The sequence below is a fragment of the Typopeltis vanoorti genome, chromosome 2 (assembly GCF_054136105.1).
Source record: "Typopeltis vanoorti isolate ZY-2024b chromosome 2, IOZ_Tvanoo_1.0, whole genome shotgun sequence".
In the NCBI taxonomy this organism is placed as follows: domain Eukaryota; kingdom Metazoa; phylum Arthropoda; class Arachnida; order Uropygi; family Thelyphonidae; genus Typopeltis; species Typopeltis vanoorti.
In genome coordinates this window covers 145357601-145376227 of record NC_143550.1, presented here as the reverse complement: position 1 = coordinate 145376227, position 18627 = coordinate 145357601, and the positions used below count along the sequence as shown (strand labels likewise).

Below are 18627 nucleotides of genomic sequence, written 5' to 3'. Positions count from 1 at the left end.
TGATTATGTCCTCCAGCTGTGATAACTGCATAGAGCTATGCATTTGCCACATAGCCTGATTATATATTCTTAATAAATAACATAAAATGGATTTAACTTATGTATATATTTTTATTAGTATAAAAGTTTCACCCTAGTATCAAGGGCATTTTCAGTTATGAGTTTCAAATTAAACAGGTATATTCAACAATGACACACGTAAACTGCACATACACTATGTAGAGCATCATGATCTAATTATATTAAGGTTCTAGTAAAAATAACTTTAACAATATTTAATAATAAATAAAAAATATATATAATTAAATTTAAGTTAATTCTGGAATTTATGAAGATAAACTATTTCCCACATGAGGGATAATTTAAGTTCATTGTTTCTATTTAGATTCGGTCGATTTAGCAAGGTCTCAACTTTCTTTGTGTAAGAGGAAAAGGAATGTGGACATTGATAATGCAGGTTACATACATTTGTAAAATCATTTGAACTAAGAATGAAAATTTCAGAACTGATTATTTCATCAGAGATAAAATGAACAGCACTATTCACACCTACCTGAATGTTTACCAAATACTTGGGTAGGCAATTTGATGATCCAGAAGAATAACAGGATTTCCTGACATTTCCTAACTATGAACCTTTACCTGGAGTCCTACCATCACAATTTAACTCTTAAGATCAAGTGCACCATAACATAACATTGATAGTTGTCAAAAGACTCCTTGAGAATACGTTCTCTCTTCCCGGAGAAGGAAAGGGATTGTATCTTCTCTCCTAAAACAGACTTTACATCAAATTGCCAGTTGAAATTCAGTTGTATTGAAATCTACTAAATGCTCAAAAATGTCTTTGTTCATTCTCTGATATGCAACACACACACACAGAGAGAGAGAGAATAAGAGAATGTTTCATTTTCTGTATCTCCCAGTATATGTCTGACACGAAGAAAAGTTGTTTTTGCCAAATGGGAAGGGGAGGATTTCTCTGCTAGTAGCAAATGCTATACTGGACACAAAAATTATTTTAATGCAATACTTTTTTTACTAACTTTTTAAATTGATTTATTTTTTTATGAAGTTTAAGTAAGCTAAGCATCTAAGCATTAAAAGCTTATAAAAAGCATTTTCTCAAACACTTCAATAAAGTACTCACCGGCACAAGTGTTGCAGTGACTGAACTTGTTTGAAACGGGTTACAGGATGTAAAAGTTGTACTCTCATTGGGCCCAACACAGGACGTCTATGTAGGAAAAACAAGTATCGACCACTACGTGAGTGTGCCACAGCATTTTCAATGAAATCCACAATGGTATTGCTTCGAAACTTTTGCAAGCAACCGAAACTAAAATTACCTAAAAATTTTTTTGTAAAAGCCCATTAAATTTTTGCTTAGAATTTTAATGATCAATTTATATCTCTGATTATAATTTTAAGCAATTTAGCATGATTTTAAGATGAGTAAAAATATTGTAAAGACAATTTATTTGTAGATAATTGGTAAGGAAGAATGCAATGAAATGCACTACATTGCATAGTCTGCAATAGTTGGCATTAGTAAAATTTTGAAATACAATGGTCTCAGCATAGTTAACATAGCAAAAACAATTCATTTGTATAAAAACAAAAGTTCAGTTTCAGACTGCTGCAACCTATCAGATGCAGTAAGTTTTTAAAATTTTTTTTTTATGGTGAGCCCATACACGAGAAGTTGGTTGATCAACCTATTAGTACATTAGTATGTATATAGGTAGTGGGTTGGAAAGGAGAAACTTGTTTACATTTGTTTTAAAAGGTCTATATAGTCTACTCCTTGGGAAATATATCAGGGGGTAAGTTCCACAGTACAGCAGTAGCAGGGATGAAGGAGGAGGAAAAAAAATGTTCTGTGGGTTTCAAGGTGTACTGTGAAAGGATGTTGGTCAACAGCTGTAGTGTTCCAATGAGCTTAGTATTGAGTGAGAGAATTATTGATGCTATGTCAGAACATTTGCCACGGAAATATTTATAGAATACACAAATTGCAGAGACTAAACTCTTCTGTGAAAGGGAAAAGAGAGTGATCTCCTCATCTTTATAAATTAAAGATACTAAGAAAGTATATTCTTGGTTTCATCCTTTATCCCAGTAAGCAAATACTAAGGCAATTGATGTGAAGTCATTAGCCTCTATATACAAGTAACCCAGTCATGAAGTTACTAGCCAGGTGCTATCAGCCCGGGGAGACTTTTGGCCTCAAGCAGCAAGTGTCGCCACTGGGCACGGTCCTCTACGACTGTCTGCCATGTTCTGGTCTCCAGCCTGACAGCCTGCAGGTCTTCCTTCACCTGATCCACCCATCTCCTTCTCGGTCTCCCTGGCAGCCTCCCTGATTGGGGTCGGGCCTCCCACACTTGTCTCACAGTCCTTTCGGGACCCATGCCGAAAAATAAAAAAAAACAGCGTCTTCAGTGACTGGTACAGGTGCACCAGCCACTGAAGACGCTGGGCTCGCAGCTCCATCAAGACATCTGCCGAGTTATATAAAGTGTGTATGGAAGCATTGGACCAACTCCTCCAGACTCCGTCTGCCATGACCCCTCCATAGACACGTCATAGCATCTTGTTCTCAAATACTCTCAGGTGATCGGCTTGTCTCACCGTGAGAGTCTACGCTTCAGCAACATAGAGGAGAACAGGCCTGATCAAAGTCTTGTATAGTCCCACCTTTGTAGTCCAAGACAGCAAACGCGAGCCGAAAAGGGGATGCACCTGATAATAGGCCACATTCGCAGCATTTACTCGACTCTGGACATCAGCTTCAACTTTGTTGTCTTCAGTCATGAAAGAACCCAAGTACCTTCACCCTCTCAAACTGTGCAGCTCCCTCTGGATCTTGAGCAGCATGGCGACTCATAAAAAGGTATTTTGTCTTCTCAGCATTTATCTTTATGCCAACTTCTTCTGCATCTTCTTCAATAGCAGTAACCAATGCATTGTCCCGTTGATGTGCCATGACATTCAGGTCGTCCGCGCAGCCAAGAATCCTAAGTTGCACCCCATGTCGACTCCACCTGTCACTTACTGTGTGTTTCTAATTACTTTTTCCAACACTAGATTGAAGAGAATTAGAGAAAGCCCATCACCCTGCTTCACACCAGTCTGTACTTGAAACGGGTCTGAAAGGTCACCTTCTGCTTTCACTCTTGCTCTCGAACCAGCTACGCACACCTGCACCATTTTTCGGAGTTTTCGAGGAATTCCTAGCTCTTCTAACACCTGCCATATTTTTGGGCATATTATTGAGTCATAGGCTTTAGTAAAGTCTATGAAAATATTATGAACTTCCCGGTTATATTCCCAGCACTTTTCAAAAACTTGGCACAGCATGAAGAGTTGGTTTATTGTAGAACAGTTCCTCCTGAAGCCCGTCTGGTAGTCACTCTTCTGCATATGGTGTGAGGCGCATTAGCATAATGTTAGACAGCATCTTGTAGCCAGTCGACAGCAGTGAGATGTCCCTATAGTGGCCGCATTGAGCCTTATCTCCTTTCTTATACACTGGGGTGATCAGCGATTCCTTCCACTCATCCAGCAGCCGTTCTTCTCGCCAGATCATCAAGATGAGCCGGTGCAGCTGCTCCAGCAGGACGTCCCCACCATTCTTCAGGAGCTCCGCCGGTATGCAGTCCACTCCTGGAGCCTTATTATTTTTCGGCATGCAATAGCACGAGGAATCTCACTAAATGTCGGCTATTCAATAAATGGTTAAGCAGTTTGATAAGGAGTATAATCATCCGATATTGAAGGTCCAGCATTAATATTCAGCAAGTTCGCGAAATATCTATGCCACTGAGCGAGAGCATCTTTTGAGTTTGTTAATAGATTTCCACTCTCATCTCTTATGGTTGCCGCTTGTGTCTGGGCACCTCGCATGGCTTTGATCATCCGGTACATCTCCTGTCCATTATTCATCACCCTATTTCTCTCTATACTAGCCACTTTCTCATTAAGATACTTCCGCTTTTCCCTGTGTAGACATGTATTCACCACTCTTCTCACCCTCTGATATGCAGCTTTCTTCCTGCTATCCGCTAGGTAGTTCAATAGTGCTTCCCTTCGTTTCGCTACAGCTTCTTCACACTCTCTATTAAACCATGCTTTTCTCCTCCTTTCTCTTTCCCATAGTTCTCGAGGCAGCTAACACAACTGTATTTTTGATAGTGTCCCACATCCCATCGGGATCATCCTCTTCCTCCTGTAACTCCCCAAAACAATTCTGCAACTCTAACTGGAAAGCCCGCTTGCCTTCCGCTGTTTTCAACTTGTCCAGGTCCCATGCCGATCGTATGGTAGGACACGCAGACTTCTGAACTGCAATTCTATGCCTGAAATCGTAGGCTACCAAATAGTGGTCGCTATCTCCATCTGCTCCTCTAAAACTTCTCACATCCGAGATGGAGCTGTGGTGACGTTGATACACTAGTACATGGTCTATTTGGTTAGCCGTTCTACCGTCCAGCGTTCTCCAGGTCTGCTTGTGGACGTCTTTATGCGCAAACATAGTGCTCTTTACAAAGCATCCCGTAGCAGCGGGAAACCTTGCAAGTCGGATCCCTTTATCAATGCACTCCTCAAGTAGGCTCTCACTACCCACGAAAGGGCACCACACACACACACACACGCTCTATCCCCAGCTTCACGCTGAAATCTCCCACTACTAACTTGACGCCATACGACGGTAGATTAGCACAGGTATGCTCAAGCACTTTGTAGAAACAATCTTTAGCTTCTTCCGAGCTCTCTTCAGTAGGCACATAACAGTTCACAATAGACACATTTTGAAAACATCCCTTAACTCTAATAGTACATAGCTGATTGTTTACAGGTTTAAAATCTAAAATATTACACAAAAATTTATCACTAACTAAAAACGCAGTTCTGAGTACTTCTCGTCCTCTGTCGTCACCACTATAATATAGCGTGCACCCCTGATTGCAGGTCGAGCCATGTCCCAGCCATCACACCTCTTGTATAGCACAAAGTCCAATTTTATACTGTCGTAAGACATTCGTCACATTAAAAAAAGCTCCTTCTTTCACCAAACTTTGTATATTCCAGGTCCAAAAACAATTAATAATCATCGTCACAAAGGCGTACGAATTCCGAGGCTTCTGTGGTGCTTGTTTTGTAACCAATAGGGTTTTTACAGGATGGGTGGTTGGTCCCCCCTCGCTAACCCCCCTTATATTAGGATTCCTTAACTAAATTGAGCAGCATAGTACTAGCAACAGAAATCCTTAAGCAGTTGCATACAACAAAGTACTATAATAAGCTTCTACTCAAATTAAGCTTAGTTGCTTGCACATTCTCTACCACTACAGTTTCATAAAGTATACTCACTAAAAACCAATAGACAATTTACACAAACCTATATGCAATGTGCTCAACCTAAACATCATAATTTTAAAAGAAATACTCAACAAAAATATTTCACTAAAACGCGTTACTATGAAGTTACTACATGCACAAACTTTGTTTGCTTACACTTGGATAAAGGATGAAACCAAGAATATAATTTCTTGACATCTTTAATTTATATCAGATGCAGAGATCATATTGCAAGCCAAACTAATCGAAGCTTAAAGATAAACACAAAGTATTGCGACTCATTAGATACTTTAATATTAAACACAAGGCATTTATTAAAATATGTATAAAAACTTTCTCAGCAGGTTGTATCTCACATCACCATTTCTTCCCTTCCCAACTTTGATTCGTTTTTCAACATATATTTATACTAATGTATGCTTACAGGAGTATAACAAGGATCTCTATTTAAGCTTTGTTGATCTCAAAATATCACATACAATACCAAGAACATAGCTTGTTCTTGGTATTGTATGTGATAGTGTTACAAAGTTTTTTTCAGTTGTAACCAGTAGTTACAACTGAAAAATGTACAAGATATTAAATCAGGTGGAAGGTGCAGATGTATGCTATATCAATTGCTATTTATAATCTTTTGGACAAATTTTTAGTAAAGATGGCAAATTAATTATGGAAGCAGATAATAGAACAAGTGAAGCTTATATGAAGGAAAGCCAGGTATATGGAATAAGTATCACAATATACAAAACAATTTTAACTGATGGATCTGAAAGCTAGTTAGAGACACAGCAGGGTTGTATGGGAAACTAGGGATAGAAAAGATGTCCTCAATGACAATGATATAGAAACAAAAACATTACCAGAAAGAACTTGACATTATTCAGTTAAGAATGTGCAAGCCAAGCTAATCTTAGATGTTATGGTAACTTGTGATGCTTTGGATTCTTTATAATGTTTAAGAAAGAGATCCCCTCCTAAAAAAAGATACTTAAGGGTGATTTCTAAAGAAAGTGAGAAATATTTCTCATTAGAATGTTAGAAAGCTTTTCTAAAACTGTAAAATCCCTTAATACAGAAATACTACGGCATTTGCCGGCATATAAGATGCACTTTTTTCTTTGAAAATAGGTCTGAAAAACAGGGTGCATCTTATATGCCAATACTCAGATTTTTATTACTTTCATTTCTGGAAATTTTCTCTGTTCCGAGTTATGCGATTTCTTTCTTGCTTCCTTGAAGTGTGTGAGAGCATTCCAGTTGAGTTCAGTGCATGTGCAGTCATCGACGATACAAGCTATGTTCCTTTGTTTAAACTTTCCGATTGTTGTCGCGGCTGTTGTGAACAGCGAAAAAATTTCTGCGTTAAATTTTCTCTAAATTTCTTGGCAAATTATGGCTGAAAAATGTCGGCATTGCTACAATATTGCATACAAGCTACATGTGATTGCGTATGCTAAAGAACATGGAAACAGGACGGCAGAGAGGCATTTTGGGCCACCTCAACTGAGAAAATAATAAGAAGTTGGCAGAATCAGGAAGAGGATCTAAAAATCTTTTTTTCCCCCTAAAAAATGTGTACTAAAAAAGGGGTGCTGTTATGTCACCACTTTCATGGCTTTGTTTAATTTATACTTGTGTTTCCTTATTTAGATCTAATTTGCTTTTACCCTAATTACTCTCAAGATTTAAACCTAAATTTTTGGCTTCAGTACACGATATAGAAAGGCTATCTATACATTTGGCCGATTTCTAGATTAATCACGTCTATCAATTACTCGGACAAAGGGTTTACCCCTTTGTGATTACTGTCTGAGATTGTCTCCCGATCAGATACTGGCAAATTTATTTGTTACGCTGGGCCAGCCAATATCTTTAGGTTAGAAGGAATTCTTAACCAGGGAAACTCTCTCAGATAACATACAGAGGTGAAGAATCTAACACTTGTTCTTAGTACCGAATTTCCCAATATCAACTATGTTTAATATCGTTTGCAATTGTGGCTCTTAAACATCTATTCTACTCCGCTTAGGTTCTGTTTTATGAGTAGTAATTTGAATTCATTCTGAGGCTAATGTCAGGTACAAAACATAAAACGCATTTATTGAGATCTTAAAGTTATACATTTACATTCATGCACTCAAATCAATTTTATCATTCTAAAGTAAAGAACTAGTTAAACCAACTAAAACACAAATTGATACAATCATTAGCTCCTTCTATAAGACTAAGCATTAAACTACACATTATATAAGTCTTAAATTTCATCCATTCAGTTCTCTTCTAAAATATGTTAGTTATTCACATAAAATACCTGTCTCAAATAATCTATAAACTTTCTCTAACAAAATGCTCAGTGGGGTTAAGCCATTGCTATCATCAATAATCGCCTAAGAGTTCTATACTACATTGTCCTTGCTCACTAACTATATAACATTTCTTCACTCTAAGTGGGAAAGGAATAACAAAATTCTGAACGTTACCAGCTCTTGGGAAGATTAACAGATCCGTCACTTAATTCACATTTTTGTCTTACACAGCCCGATCCTTCTTCCTTGAACTGGGGTCAGAACATCTCCGCTTGGCCTTTATCAATGTGGTTACTCATAGAGGTCATCCTACTTGGCTTTACCAAACGTCTGGGGATATGCCCACATCTGTCTGGTTCTGATGCCACTAGTCCTCATCAGAGCTGCCAGTTCAGCTATTCCGTCCTGAGGAGATAGATAGTCAGGGTGCTGGAACTGCGGGTGCTGACATAACATCTCAGGGCAATCCAGAATCCATTAGAAGGCGAGAGAGAGAGGCCCAACTTCCAACCACGTAAAACACCCGGAAAAGGTCAGGAGAATAAAACCAAAAAGCCTTGAGAGAGGGGAGCAAACCCCTTTTATCTGCACCCTTGGCACCCTTTTTAATGCCACGTTCTTCCGCACGGCATTCATCTCCTTTGCCCACGAGATGATCCAGTATACCGCGTCTCCCGGGAAAGCAAGCTAGTGCCGCTTTCCGTGTAAATGCTTATGCATCAAGCCAAACGTTCACCGGAACGGTTCGCCCACGAACTTTGGACTTTTATTTACATCTTGATAAACATTTCATTTCACACAGAATATCCTTTTATAGTTACATTTTACAAACTGGAAATCTTTACTTAGATTTGAATAAACGTGTTTTCTTTTATAATTCTACATTTAATGGTATTTATAGCCCTATTTACAAATCTTTTGTTTGCTTAAGTACAAGTTTCTCCTTGTTGATATGTTAGACTTGTTAAATCTTGAATGAATTAATTTTTCAATAAATTTTCCCATTCAAGATCTAACAGTGCAGCTTATATGCCAGCAATTCTCGTAGACAAACTTATACGTTGGTTATGCATTTCTAAATTACTTAGGGAATTGAAACAACGTAGATCCGAATATAAATTAAATTATACTTTAATTAATATTTCCGATATTTCGGCAATGTCACATTGCCATTTTCAAAAGGAACTTACAAAAAGGCAGTTGCACACAGGCACTAACAATACAGTAACTGAGAATGAAGATATGAAGCTATCGTTCTCCTAGAAGTCCTGATGGTGCCCTCTGGCGGGCTAAGTAGGCATTCTTGGCCGTTGGGCTGAAGGTCTGCTGATGTGTGTCTCCCAAATTTGGGGCAGTCGCATACAACCAAATTTGTTGAGGTTCGGAGAGTTTCTTAGTGCAGAGGCTGATTCCATAAATAATCTTTCGAATTTATATTTGCTCCGGTGTATTACTGTAGCTTTCTTCCACCGTATTCTGTGGCGAGTATCCAGAGCATGGTCTGCAAGACCAGAATGGCTATACTTGTAAAACCGGATGTAGTCCTTGTGTTCAGAAATTCTGATATTCGCCGTCCTGCCTGTTTGGCCAATGTACGACAGTTTACAACTGCAAGGGACCTGGTATACACCAGGTAGGTCTAGGGGAAGTGGTTGGTCTTTGGTAGAGCGAATAAGGGATGCCAATTTTCTGTAAGGCCTGTAACAGGAGGTGAGGTCATGTTTTTTTTAGAATTTTGGTAATTTTTTCTGAGGTGCCTCGGATGTAGGGAATGGCGATGGATTTAGAGTAATCTTTTTTGTGGAGGGGGGAGGAGGGGGGGGCTGTGGTTTGTAGGTTTTAATATTTTTTGGAATTTTTTGGGGGGTAGCCATTGGCTGAGAAAGTGTTGAGGATGTGATTTAGTTCAGTGTTAAGGGCTATGTCGTTAGAACAGATTAGTTTAACCCTGTTGTATAGTGTTTTTACCACTCCATATTGTTGTGGGGGGGGGGGGATTGTTGGTGGATGTATCTGCCTGTATGGGTGAGTTTTCTGTAAACTGAGAAAACCAAAGTTCCATCAGGCTGGCGGGTGACTAGTGTGTCTAGGAAAGGGAGGCAGTTGTTTTCCTCTTTTTCCAGGGTGAACTTTATTCTGGCGTGTTGGTTGTTTAAGTGTGTAAGGAAGGAGAGGAGTGTTTCAGAGCCATGTGGCCAAATAGCGAACACATCATCAACGTAGCGAAGCCATATGGTCGGTTTTTGTGGGGCAGAGGCTAAGGCTTTTTCCTCAAAGGTCTCCATAAAGAAATTGGCCAAGGGTGGGGAGAGTGGTGAGCCCATGGCTGTCCCCTCTATTTGTTTGTAGAATTTTCCCTGCTAAACGAAATAGCCTGAGTTCATTGTGAACTGAAATAGGGCTGAGATATCGGGAGAAAACTTAGCTTGGATTAGCTCTAAAGTTTCCTTGAGTGGGACATTTGTGAATAAGGAGGAGACGTCGAAACTGACCATTATGTCAGTATGTTGGAGTGTAAGGTTTTCTATGCTGGCTTTGAAGTGGGCTGAGTTTTTTATGTGTGATGGTGTGTTGCCAGTATAGTGTGTGAGCTCTTTGGCCAAATGTTTAGCTAATTTGTATGTAGGGGAATCAATGCCATCCGCTATGGGACGTAATGGCACATTTTCTTTGTGTATTTTTGGGAGTCCGTAAATACGGGTGGGGGTATAGAGTCACACCATAAATTCTTGCAATGTTCTATCCCTTGTTTCTCTTACACCGTGTTGAGACATATCTCTTTCTTCGTTGATCAATTTCCTTAATATTTTGTAGGCTATATTTTGTCTTCTATGTAGGTCTATTTTATTAATGCATCTGTCCCAAGAATGGCGAGAGGTGAGCTTTCTGTACTATGGTTTTATTGTTTTCTGTTTCCTTTGTATGTTTTTGAAGGAATGATTTGTATGCCACTTCTTTTTCTTGTATGCATTTTCTATGTGTCCCAAATTCATGTTTGTATTTTTATTAATTTATTTTTCTTTCCAAGTGCTTCAGAGACTGATTTACGAATTATCTTTATTAAATTTTTTCATTCTTCTTCTATATCTTCATTGATTTTGGCTTCTTTTAGGTAACTGTTAATCTTGATTGATATAGAATTCTAATGCTTTCTTCTTGTAGTAGATATACTTTGTATACTTGTTCTATTTCTTGTTTTTTCTTATTTACTTCCTTTCTCTATTTTGTTAGTATTTCTATTTTCAAAACTATGAAAATAGAAAAAAAAAAGTGGGAAAAAAAATTATTTACTCTATAAGCATGTGCATCTTAGTTTCTGATTAGTAATGATGTAATAAATTACAGACCTCATTCCGCTGCCATTTCAAGTATATTTATTTTATCTTTTGTTTGAAAAAAAAAAAAGTATTAGTTATTGACCATGAAATACCTCCTTAATGGTATCTCCACCTTGACATGGTCAGGAGGCTTGTATGCACAAATGACCTCAACAGCTATGCCAACAGTAGCTAAGCTACTGGTAGGCCTCCCTAGGTAGACAGGGTGAGAGGTACTAAGAGATATATCCTGGTTACCTTACCAAGTAAAAAATTTCTACAACTGAGATGCTTCAACTGGAAAATTCATTGGACAGAAACAATGGAAAAAACTACCAAGAAAGGATGATAGAACCTGCTATCACGAATGAGGCTCTGGCAACTGGGTATCTCTAGTGTAATTGAAATAGTTGCACAAGAAATGCTTGTGTATAAAATGCTTATCTGGATGCTGAGGTAGTAGCCCTATCACTAGAATAGGAACTCTGTGGGCTAACAACCCACAAGTCTCCAAAATTTAAATACTGTTGTTTTCAAGTCAGATAAATGCAGAAATTGAACACATTTCTTGGTAATGACTGAAGCTTGGAAAATTAGGACACTAATCTTTAAAAGGTACCTGTGACATAATTAAAATTAAGAACTTAACAAGTATATAACTAACAGCAATAAACTTTAATGAATTAAAGGTATAAATATTTCATACTGCAAGTAACAGTACATCATTAGTGTAGAACAAACAGTTAAAGGAATGGAATACAAAGAACAGAACAGTTGGTGGATTACCAATTAAAATTGTTGCCGCGTGCCAGAAAATTACTATTAATAAAATATTATTAAATATTTCTTAAAAACTATTTCATTGATGGTTGCATAAGATAAGAATCTCCAAAATTTTGGAAGAGAGAGAGAGACAGTCATTTCGATTCAAATTCGGTTGATGTAAAAGGACTTCGCAAATTTCTTTGAAAAGGCGTTCATATTTAAACTGGAATCTGTGGAGAAGACAAGCTTTATCCCACTGAATATTATGTTTAGTGTCAATACTATGTTGTACTAGACCAGACTTATGAGGTTTCATGTATTCGATATAATACTGATGTTCCTTCATTCTTTTTTCCACAGAACAGCCTGTTTGTCTAAAGTATGTTAAATTACAATCACGTGGTATCTGGTAAACACCAGCTAATGATAGAGGTGCCAGTTTGTCTTTTGTAGATGGCAACGAGAGAGAAATTTTGTTGATAGGAAAATATGTGAGAATAAAATGATACTTCTTCAAAATTCTGCCAATAGGTTCTGAGATTCACATGGTATATTCCGGTAATTGGACCACATTTTTTTTAATAAGCTATATAAAACACAATGAATTAATAAAAGACCCGACAAGTTTCATAAGTCGTTTGACTTACATCTTCAGGGGTAAAAGGTAACTTAAAGTTTAAAGCACAAAGAAAAGAGAAATTATTAGTAATAGTTCATGCTATACAGTTGAAGCCGTCTGACTATTCATAAAATTAAAAATCAGAATGCAGATTCAAAGCAGTGCTGAATTTAAACAATGCTGGATGATGCCACGTTCTGTTGTTCACGTTCATAATGTCCGAGGTTTGACTGAGGTATATTTTTTATTAAAGCTGACCAAACTTGGTGGAGAATTAATCCTTCATTTTTATTGTATTGTGTTGGTATTTTAAGCATGTTTGCAAGCTTCTTTAAATTTTCTTATGTAACAGTTTTTTTTCTAAGTACGACATGTTTGTTTTCTGCCAGAGTACATTGTGGCCGGTGGAAGTGGTATGGAAAGCTAGACCTGATTTGTGTTCTCTTCTGTTTTGCACATCCTTTTGGTGTTCGTTCATGCAAATTCCCCCAGATCTTCCTGTCTGTCCTACGTAGAAGATGCTGCAAGAACAATAAATTTTGTAAACACCTGGTTTTTTTTAAAGGATGATGAGGAGGTTTCAGGGGATGTAGAAATCTCGAAATTTTTTCTAGCGGCAGAAAGGCTACTTTGATGTTATATTTGTTAAGTAATTTAGCCATCTTGTCTGTAACATTTTTGATATATGGAAGAATGATAGCATTTTTGAAATCTTGTTTCTGAGAGATGCTTGCAGGAGGTGTGTGTGGTGGAAATGTTGTACGCTCTGTCCCTTAGGGTTTTTATTAGACCTATTTTTTGTGAAGGGTGGTGGTGTGAGGCCGCATCAGGTTCTGAGATGCCTGAAATATAAGGGATTGGAACTCTAGTCTGTTGAAGAATCCTGAGGTGTTGGAACATAGGAGTCAATTATCTGCTGGATTTGATTAGGGTTGTAACTTAGATTCTATTAACTTTTTTTATAGTTAAAAGTTCTTGTTGTAAGCTTAAGGAGCACACTTTATGTGCTCTATTAATTAAAGATTTGATAACACCGATTTTTTTGAGAGGTGTGATGAGCAGACTTTTGATGAATGTATCTGCCAGTAAAGGCAAAGTACGAGGATGTACGTGTAAGGAGGATGTTCAAAAATGGTAAACTACCAGTCTTTTCTTTTTCCATGGTGAATAGAATGCGTGGGTGAAGGCTATTTATCTGTTGTAGGAATGTGGTCAGTTCCTCTTCAGCATGTGGCCAAATAGCAAAGACATCATCGACATAATGAAACCAAAGAGAGAGTTGGGGATGAATGGATGAGAACAAGGTGTCTTCCAGATGGTTCAAAAAAATAGTTTGCCAAAGGTGGAGACAGAGGGCTACCCATGGCAAACTATTTTTTGAATCATCTAGAAGACACCTTGTTCTCATCCATTCATCCCCAACCCTCTCTTTGGTTTCGTTATGTCGATGATGTCTTTGCTAAATATGAACGCCTTTTCAAAGAAAGTTGCGAACCCCTTTTTGATCGACCGAATTTGAATCGAAATGACTGTCTCTCTCCCCAAAAGTTTGGGAGATTCTTATCTTATGCAACCATCAATGAAATAGTTTTTAAGAATTATTTAATATTTTATTCATAGTAATTATTTGGCATGCAGCAACAATTTTAATTGGTAATCCACCGACTGTTCTGTACTTTGTATTCCATTCCTTTAACTGTTTGATCTACTGATGATGTACTGTTACTTTCAGTACGAAATATTTATACCTTTAATTCATTAAAGTTTATTATTGTTGGTTATATATGTGTTAAGTTATTAAATTAGGGCATGAATCGACCAATGGAATGTTAACATGCTATCAAACAGGAAAATTAGCACAACTGAGAAAGGATATGGAAAAATATAAGACTGCATTATTGAGGGTTAGTGAAGTAAGTTGGAATGGTACTGGCAGAATAAATTGTCCCAATGGGAATGTATTTCTTTATTTGGGGATGCCAATAATGTAACTGATATACATCAACACGAAATTTGAATTTTTATGAGCAAAAGATTTAGTCAAGCAACAATTGGGTGGGAAACATTTTCAGAATGCATAATACAGTAAATCTTAAAATTACAAATTTGGAAGACCAAATGGAAACTTGAAGACTATTGGATTAAAAACATTAATGGATCAAAGAACTGGCATCAATGGCACAGCAAAATGATATGCAAAAGAATATCCCAGTGAAGAGTTTCACTGGAAAAATTCTATTGTCAACAGAAGGACAACATTTCAGTCAAATCTTAAATAATAGCAGTGATGGAATACAAATAGGGAAAAAAAAAGTTGAATTACAAATTGATACCAGCTCACCACTTATATAGTGAATTTTAGTCTGTTGCTGAAGTCGTTAAGGGATGTAGCAACAGACTAAAATTCACTATAGAAACAGAGCATACACCCCCACACATATCGGAAATTACCTCCACCTTAACTCATACCACCCTTGTTCTATTAAAAAAATCAGTCATCCTAGCACAATTAATAAATGCTTACAAATTTTCGACGACACATAATTATCTCAACACAGAAATAAAGAAATTAACACAGATTTTTAAAAACCGAAATTACCCAACACACCTAATAAACAACAAAACAGCAAAAACCCGTTCAAAACAATCCAACACCCAAAACAAAATTCCAAAAACAAAAAATCATCAAACTGCCATACATCCAGAACACATACAAAGTCTACAAATATATTTTCAAACACACCAACTATAAGATGGCGTTCACCACAAACCAGAATTGGCAACACTTCTAAAATCCACAAAAGCTTTCTCACAGACACACACAAAAAGAAATACTAGAACACCACAATGTTGTTTACAAATTTTCTTGCCAACAAGGAATTGGAAGGTTCTACGATCAGAGTTTTATGGGAAAGACTACAAGAACACTACTGTGACTGCAACATACCAATTCCAGAACATCTTAACAATAAAAAAAAAAACAGAATACAAAATACAGGAAAAACAGAAATAGCAGCCCATGCCCTTGAACAGAACCATACAACACAAATCGACAAAGCCATAATAATAGACATACAGGAAAAGGAAACAATGCTTACAATATCGGAAATGATAGCCACATAAAATGTGACAAAAACTCAATAAACGTCCACTACCCCTACATAATCTCTGGGAGTTGGAAGCTCAAAAACATAAAAATGAGGTCACGACTCTGACTAATAGAACACAACACAGATACACCAAAGACAAAAACACCAAGCCGGTATGACATAGCCTCCACTCCCCCCCCACGAGCTCCAAAGAGACGATGCACTGTCGAAACGGCTCACACCCCGTAACGGCTCCCACCCCTGATCTTATCCTATCATATCCTTCTCCTCCCACAAAAATTTCTATCTTTCACCTCCCGATAATTCTCCGACATCTCTCTATCTTCCACATATCCAAACCCCCCCCCCCTCTTTCTTTTCAGACATACTTTAAATCAACCAGTAGAACAAGCAGGATTTCGTAAAGGCTATAACACAATTCATCATATTACCGGTCTGGTTGGCCGAGTGGTTAGTGTATCTGCTCTCCAGCCAAAAGGCTGTGGGTTCGAATCCCACTGTGGGCATGGATGTTTGTGACTGTCTGTTTGTTTAGTTTGTTTGTTACTTGATTAAATCCTTTCTCATTTAAAAACCTTATACAATCAAAATCCTACCGGCTGCTCTATTGTTATGTCGTTGCTTTCTCTATATTTTACTGCTTTATATCTTCCTATTCTATCTTTCTATTGCTATTTTACTTTGTCAGATATCAGGCCTAATATACTTATATCTAGGATTGTTTCCTCTTCGGATACTGGCAAATTTATATTTTGCTGCACCAGCCAGTATCCTATAGCAGAAGAGGATCCTTGCTCAGGGAGACAATACTAGATTCAGATTATTGCAGTCGTGACCTAAATCTATAATTATATACACTATTTAATTCCTTCCCGCCAAAATAGGTTCTATTTTTATAAGTGCTAGTTTGGAATCATAATCAGGCATGACTCAGGTTTAGGTAAATATGACATGTTTATTGAAATATTTAAACAGAATACACAAAATTCATATACACTCAATTTGACTCAATACTAAATAAAAAACTCGAATTAAGAAATTAACATACTCTAAAATTAAATCAAAGGTTAAGAAACATCGTAAAACACAGTAATTGAAAATTGGGATAGATTGCAAATAATATAAAGTAAAATTTCCTTTCTGCAATGCTATTCATAAGATAATATAAACAAACATTCTTATGTTACTCAGTTACTATAAATCCACTATTCTAATCTTGTTAAGTTAATTCTATCACAAACAACACAAAAGATCTCTTCCAAACAATTCTTCTTACTCTCAAAGGAGGCTAACTTTCTAATTAGAGACAGTCCACAAAGTTGTTTCGAAAATGTTCTTAATTTACATACACATATAATCTTCTCTCTTCTAATGAATATTATACACAAAATAGAGTAATTTTACTTTACTGAACTTTTTCCCGCATCTTTCAGCACCACGTGTACGTCTGGTTACTTCTTGTCTATTGGCTGTCTTTACACCAATGTAAGGGGTTACGCTATCTTCTTAATTTCTGCCGAAAATGGACTCGAATCTCTGTGTTTCAGGATACATTTCGATGGGACTTTTCAGTGACGGCTTGATTCTGCTAGGACTGGAAATTTTACCTTCAGCTCTGCATAGAATCCTACTCCATGCTCAAGAAAGCTCGCTGTCCGGCATCTTAACTTAGCACAGACGCTTTATCCCCCCCTTCTACGCAAACTCCCTGCTAACTTCCGAACAACCAAACAGGAAAACGATATGACAAGAGAGAGGCCTGATACGGCACTCGCCCCCTTATATTCTTCGTTAGAGCGCCCCTTTTTTGGAGTCCCTTTTGCACAGGACCCATCTCTTTTCTCCCCTTGGGTTCATCCCTTGCTTTCCCAACGCTGTTATGCTCTTGTATTTACAAAATTCGCGTTGATATATGTTCTGCTTAAGTTACTGTCGCCGGCGTTACGCTGGACACGTGTAGTAGTATACTTTCTAAGAATTTGTTGTTTTAAGGATACTTGCGACATAAGACTGAATGATATAATCACGTAATCACAAGAAAGATATTTATTTAACCAAATATTTCGGTCTGGAAATAGCAGACCATCGTCGGTGGTATTACAAGAACAGTTTAAAAAATATACAAGCTAGAATACTAACAATAGATCGTTGAAATTAGAACATGCCGCGTGATGTTATATCACTAAGTATGAAACGAAATATTTTGAAGTAGAAACATGATTGAATTTGCTATTAAAAAAAAAAAAAAAAAAAAAAAAAAAAAAAAAAAAAAAAAAAAAAAAAAAATTAATGGGTAATCTTGATTAGGCTTTCCCAGATTTTTGATATAGATATGCAGTCATTACGATTCAGGTTGGGATGATGGAGCAAGGCCTCCACGCTTTCCTTGAACAAACGTTCGAACCTATAACGGGATCTATGTAAGAGGCGCGTTTTGGACCACAGCATCCTTTGGTCCAAAACGCGCCTCTTACATAGATCCCGTTATAGGTTCGAACGTTTGTTCAAGGAAAGCGTGGAGGCCTTGCTCCATCATCCCAACCTGAATCGTAATGACTGCATATCTATATCAAAAATCTGGGAAAGCCTAATCAAGATTACCCATTAATTTTTTTTTTTTTTTTTTTTTTTTTTTTTTTTTTTTTTTTTAATAGCAAATTCAATCATGTTTCTACTTCAAAATATTTCGTTTCATACTTAGTGATATAACATCACGCGGCATGTTCTAATTTCAACGATCTATTGTTAGTATTCTAGCTTGTATATTTTTTAAACTGTTCTTGTAATACCACCGACGATGGTCTGCTATTTCCAGACCGAAATATTTGGTTAAATAAATATCTTTCTTGTGATTACGTGATTATATCATTCATACTTTCTAAGAATTATTATTTAATCTCTATCTGGTGACTCACAATCACTCTAATCAGCTAAAGTGAGGCTTAAATCAATATTAACAAAATTCCTCCTTTAAAACATTCTCTAATTCAATCTTAGTATAATCACAAGAGATTAAAATACATGGAACATAAGATAAAAATTGCAATTTTATACATAAAGTGAAGAAGTTTCACTTTTGAGTTCAGCTGATGTGCAGGTATTTATCTTTGTTAGTAAGTTTAGTATGTTAGATGCTGAATGAATGA

General features: G+C 37.1%; 1 protein-coding gene across 4 annotated transcripts in view; it reads right to left on the bottom strand.

Annotated features, from left to right (window-relative positions):
• Socs16D (Suppressor of Cytokine Signaling at 16D) overlaps positions 1 to 18627 on the bottom strand; it is a 162173-nt gene that overhangs the window by 16374 nt on the left and 127172 nt on the right. For all 4 annotated transcript variants that reach the window (XM_090408619.1, XM_090408626.1, XM_090408613.1 and 1 more), the window contains one exon: positions 1151 to 1349. In XM_090408619.1, coding sequence (XP_090264745.1) covers positions 1151 to 1349 — 199 coding nt within the window. The remainder of the gene's footprint in view (positions 1 to 1150; positions 1350 to 18627) is intronic.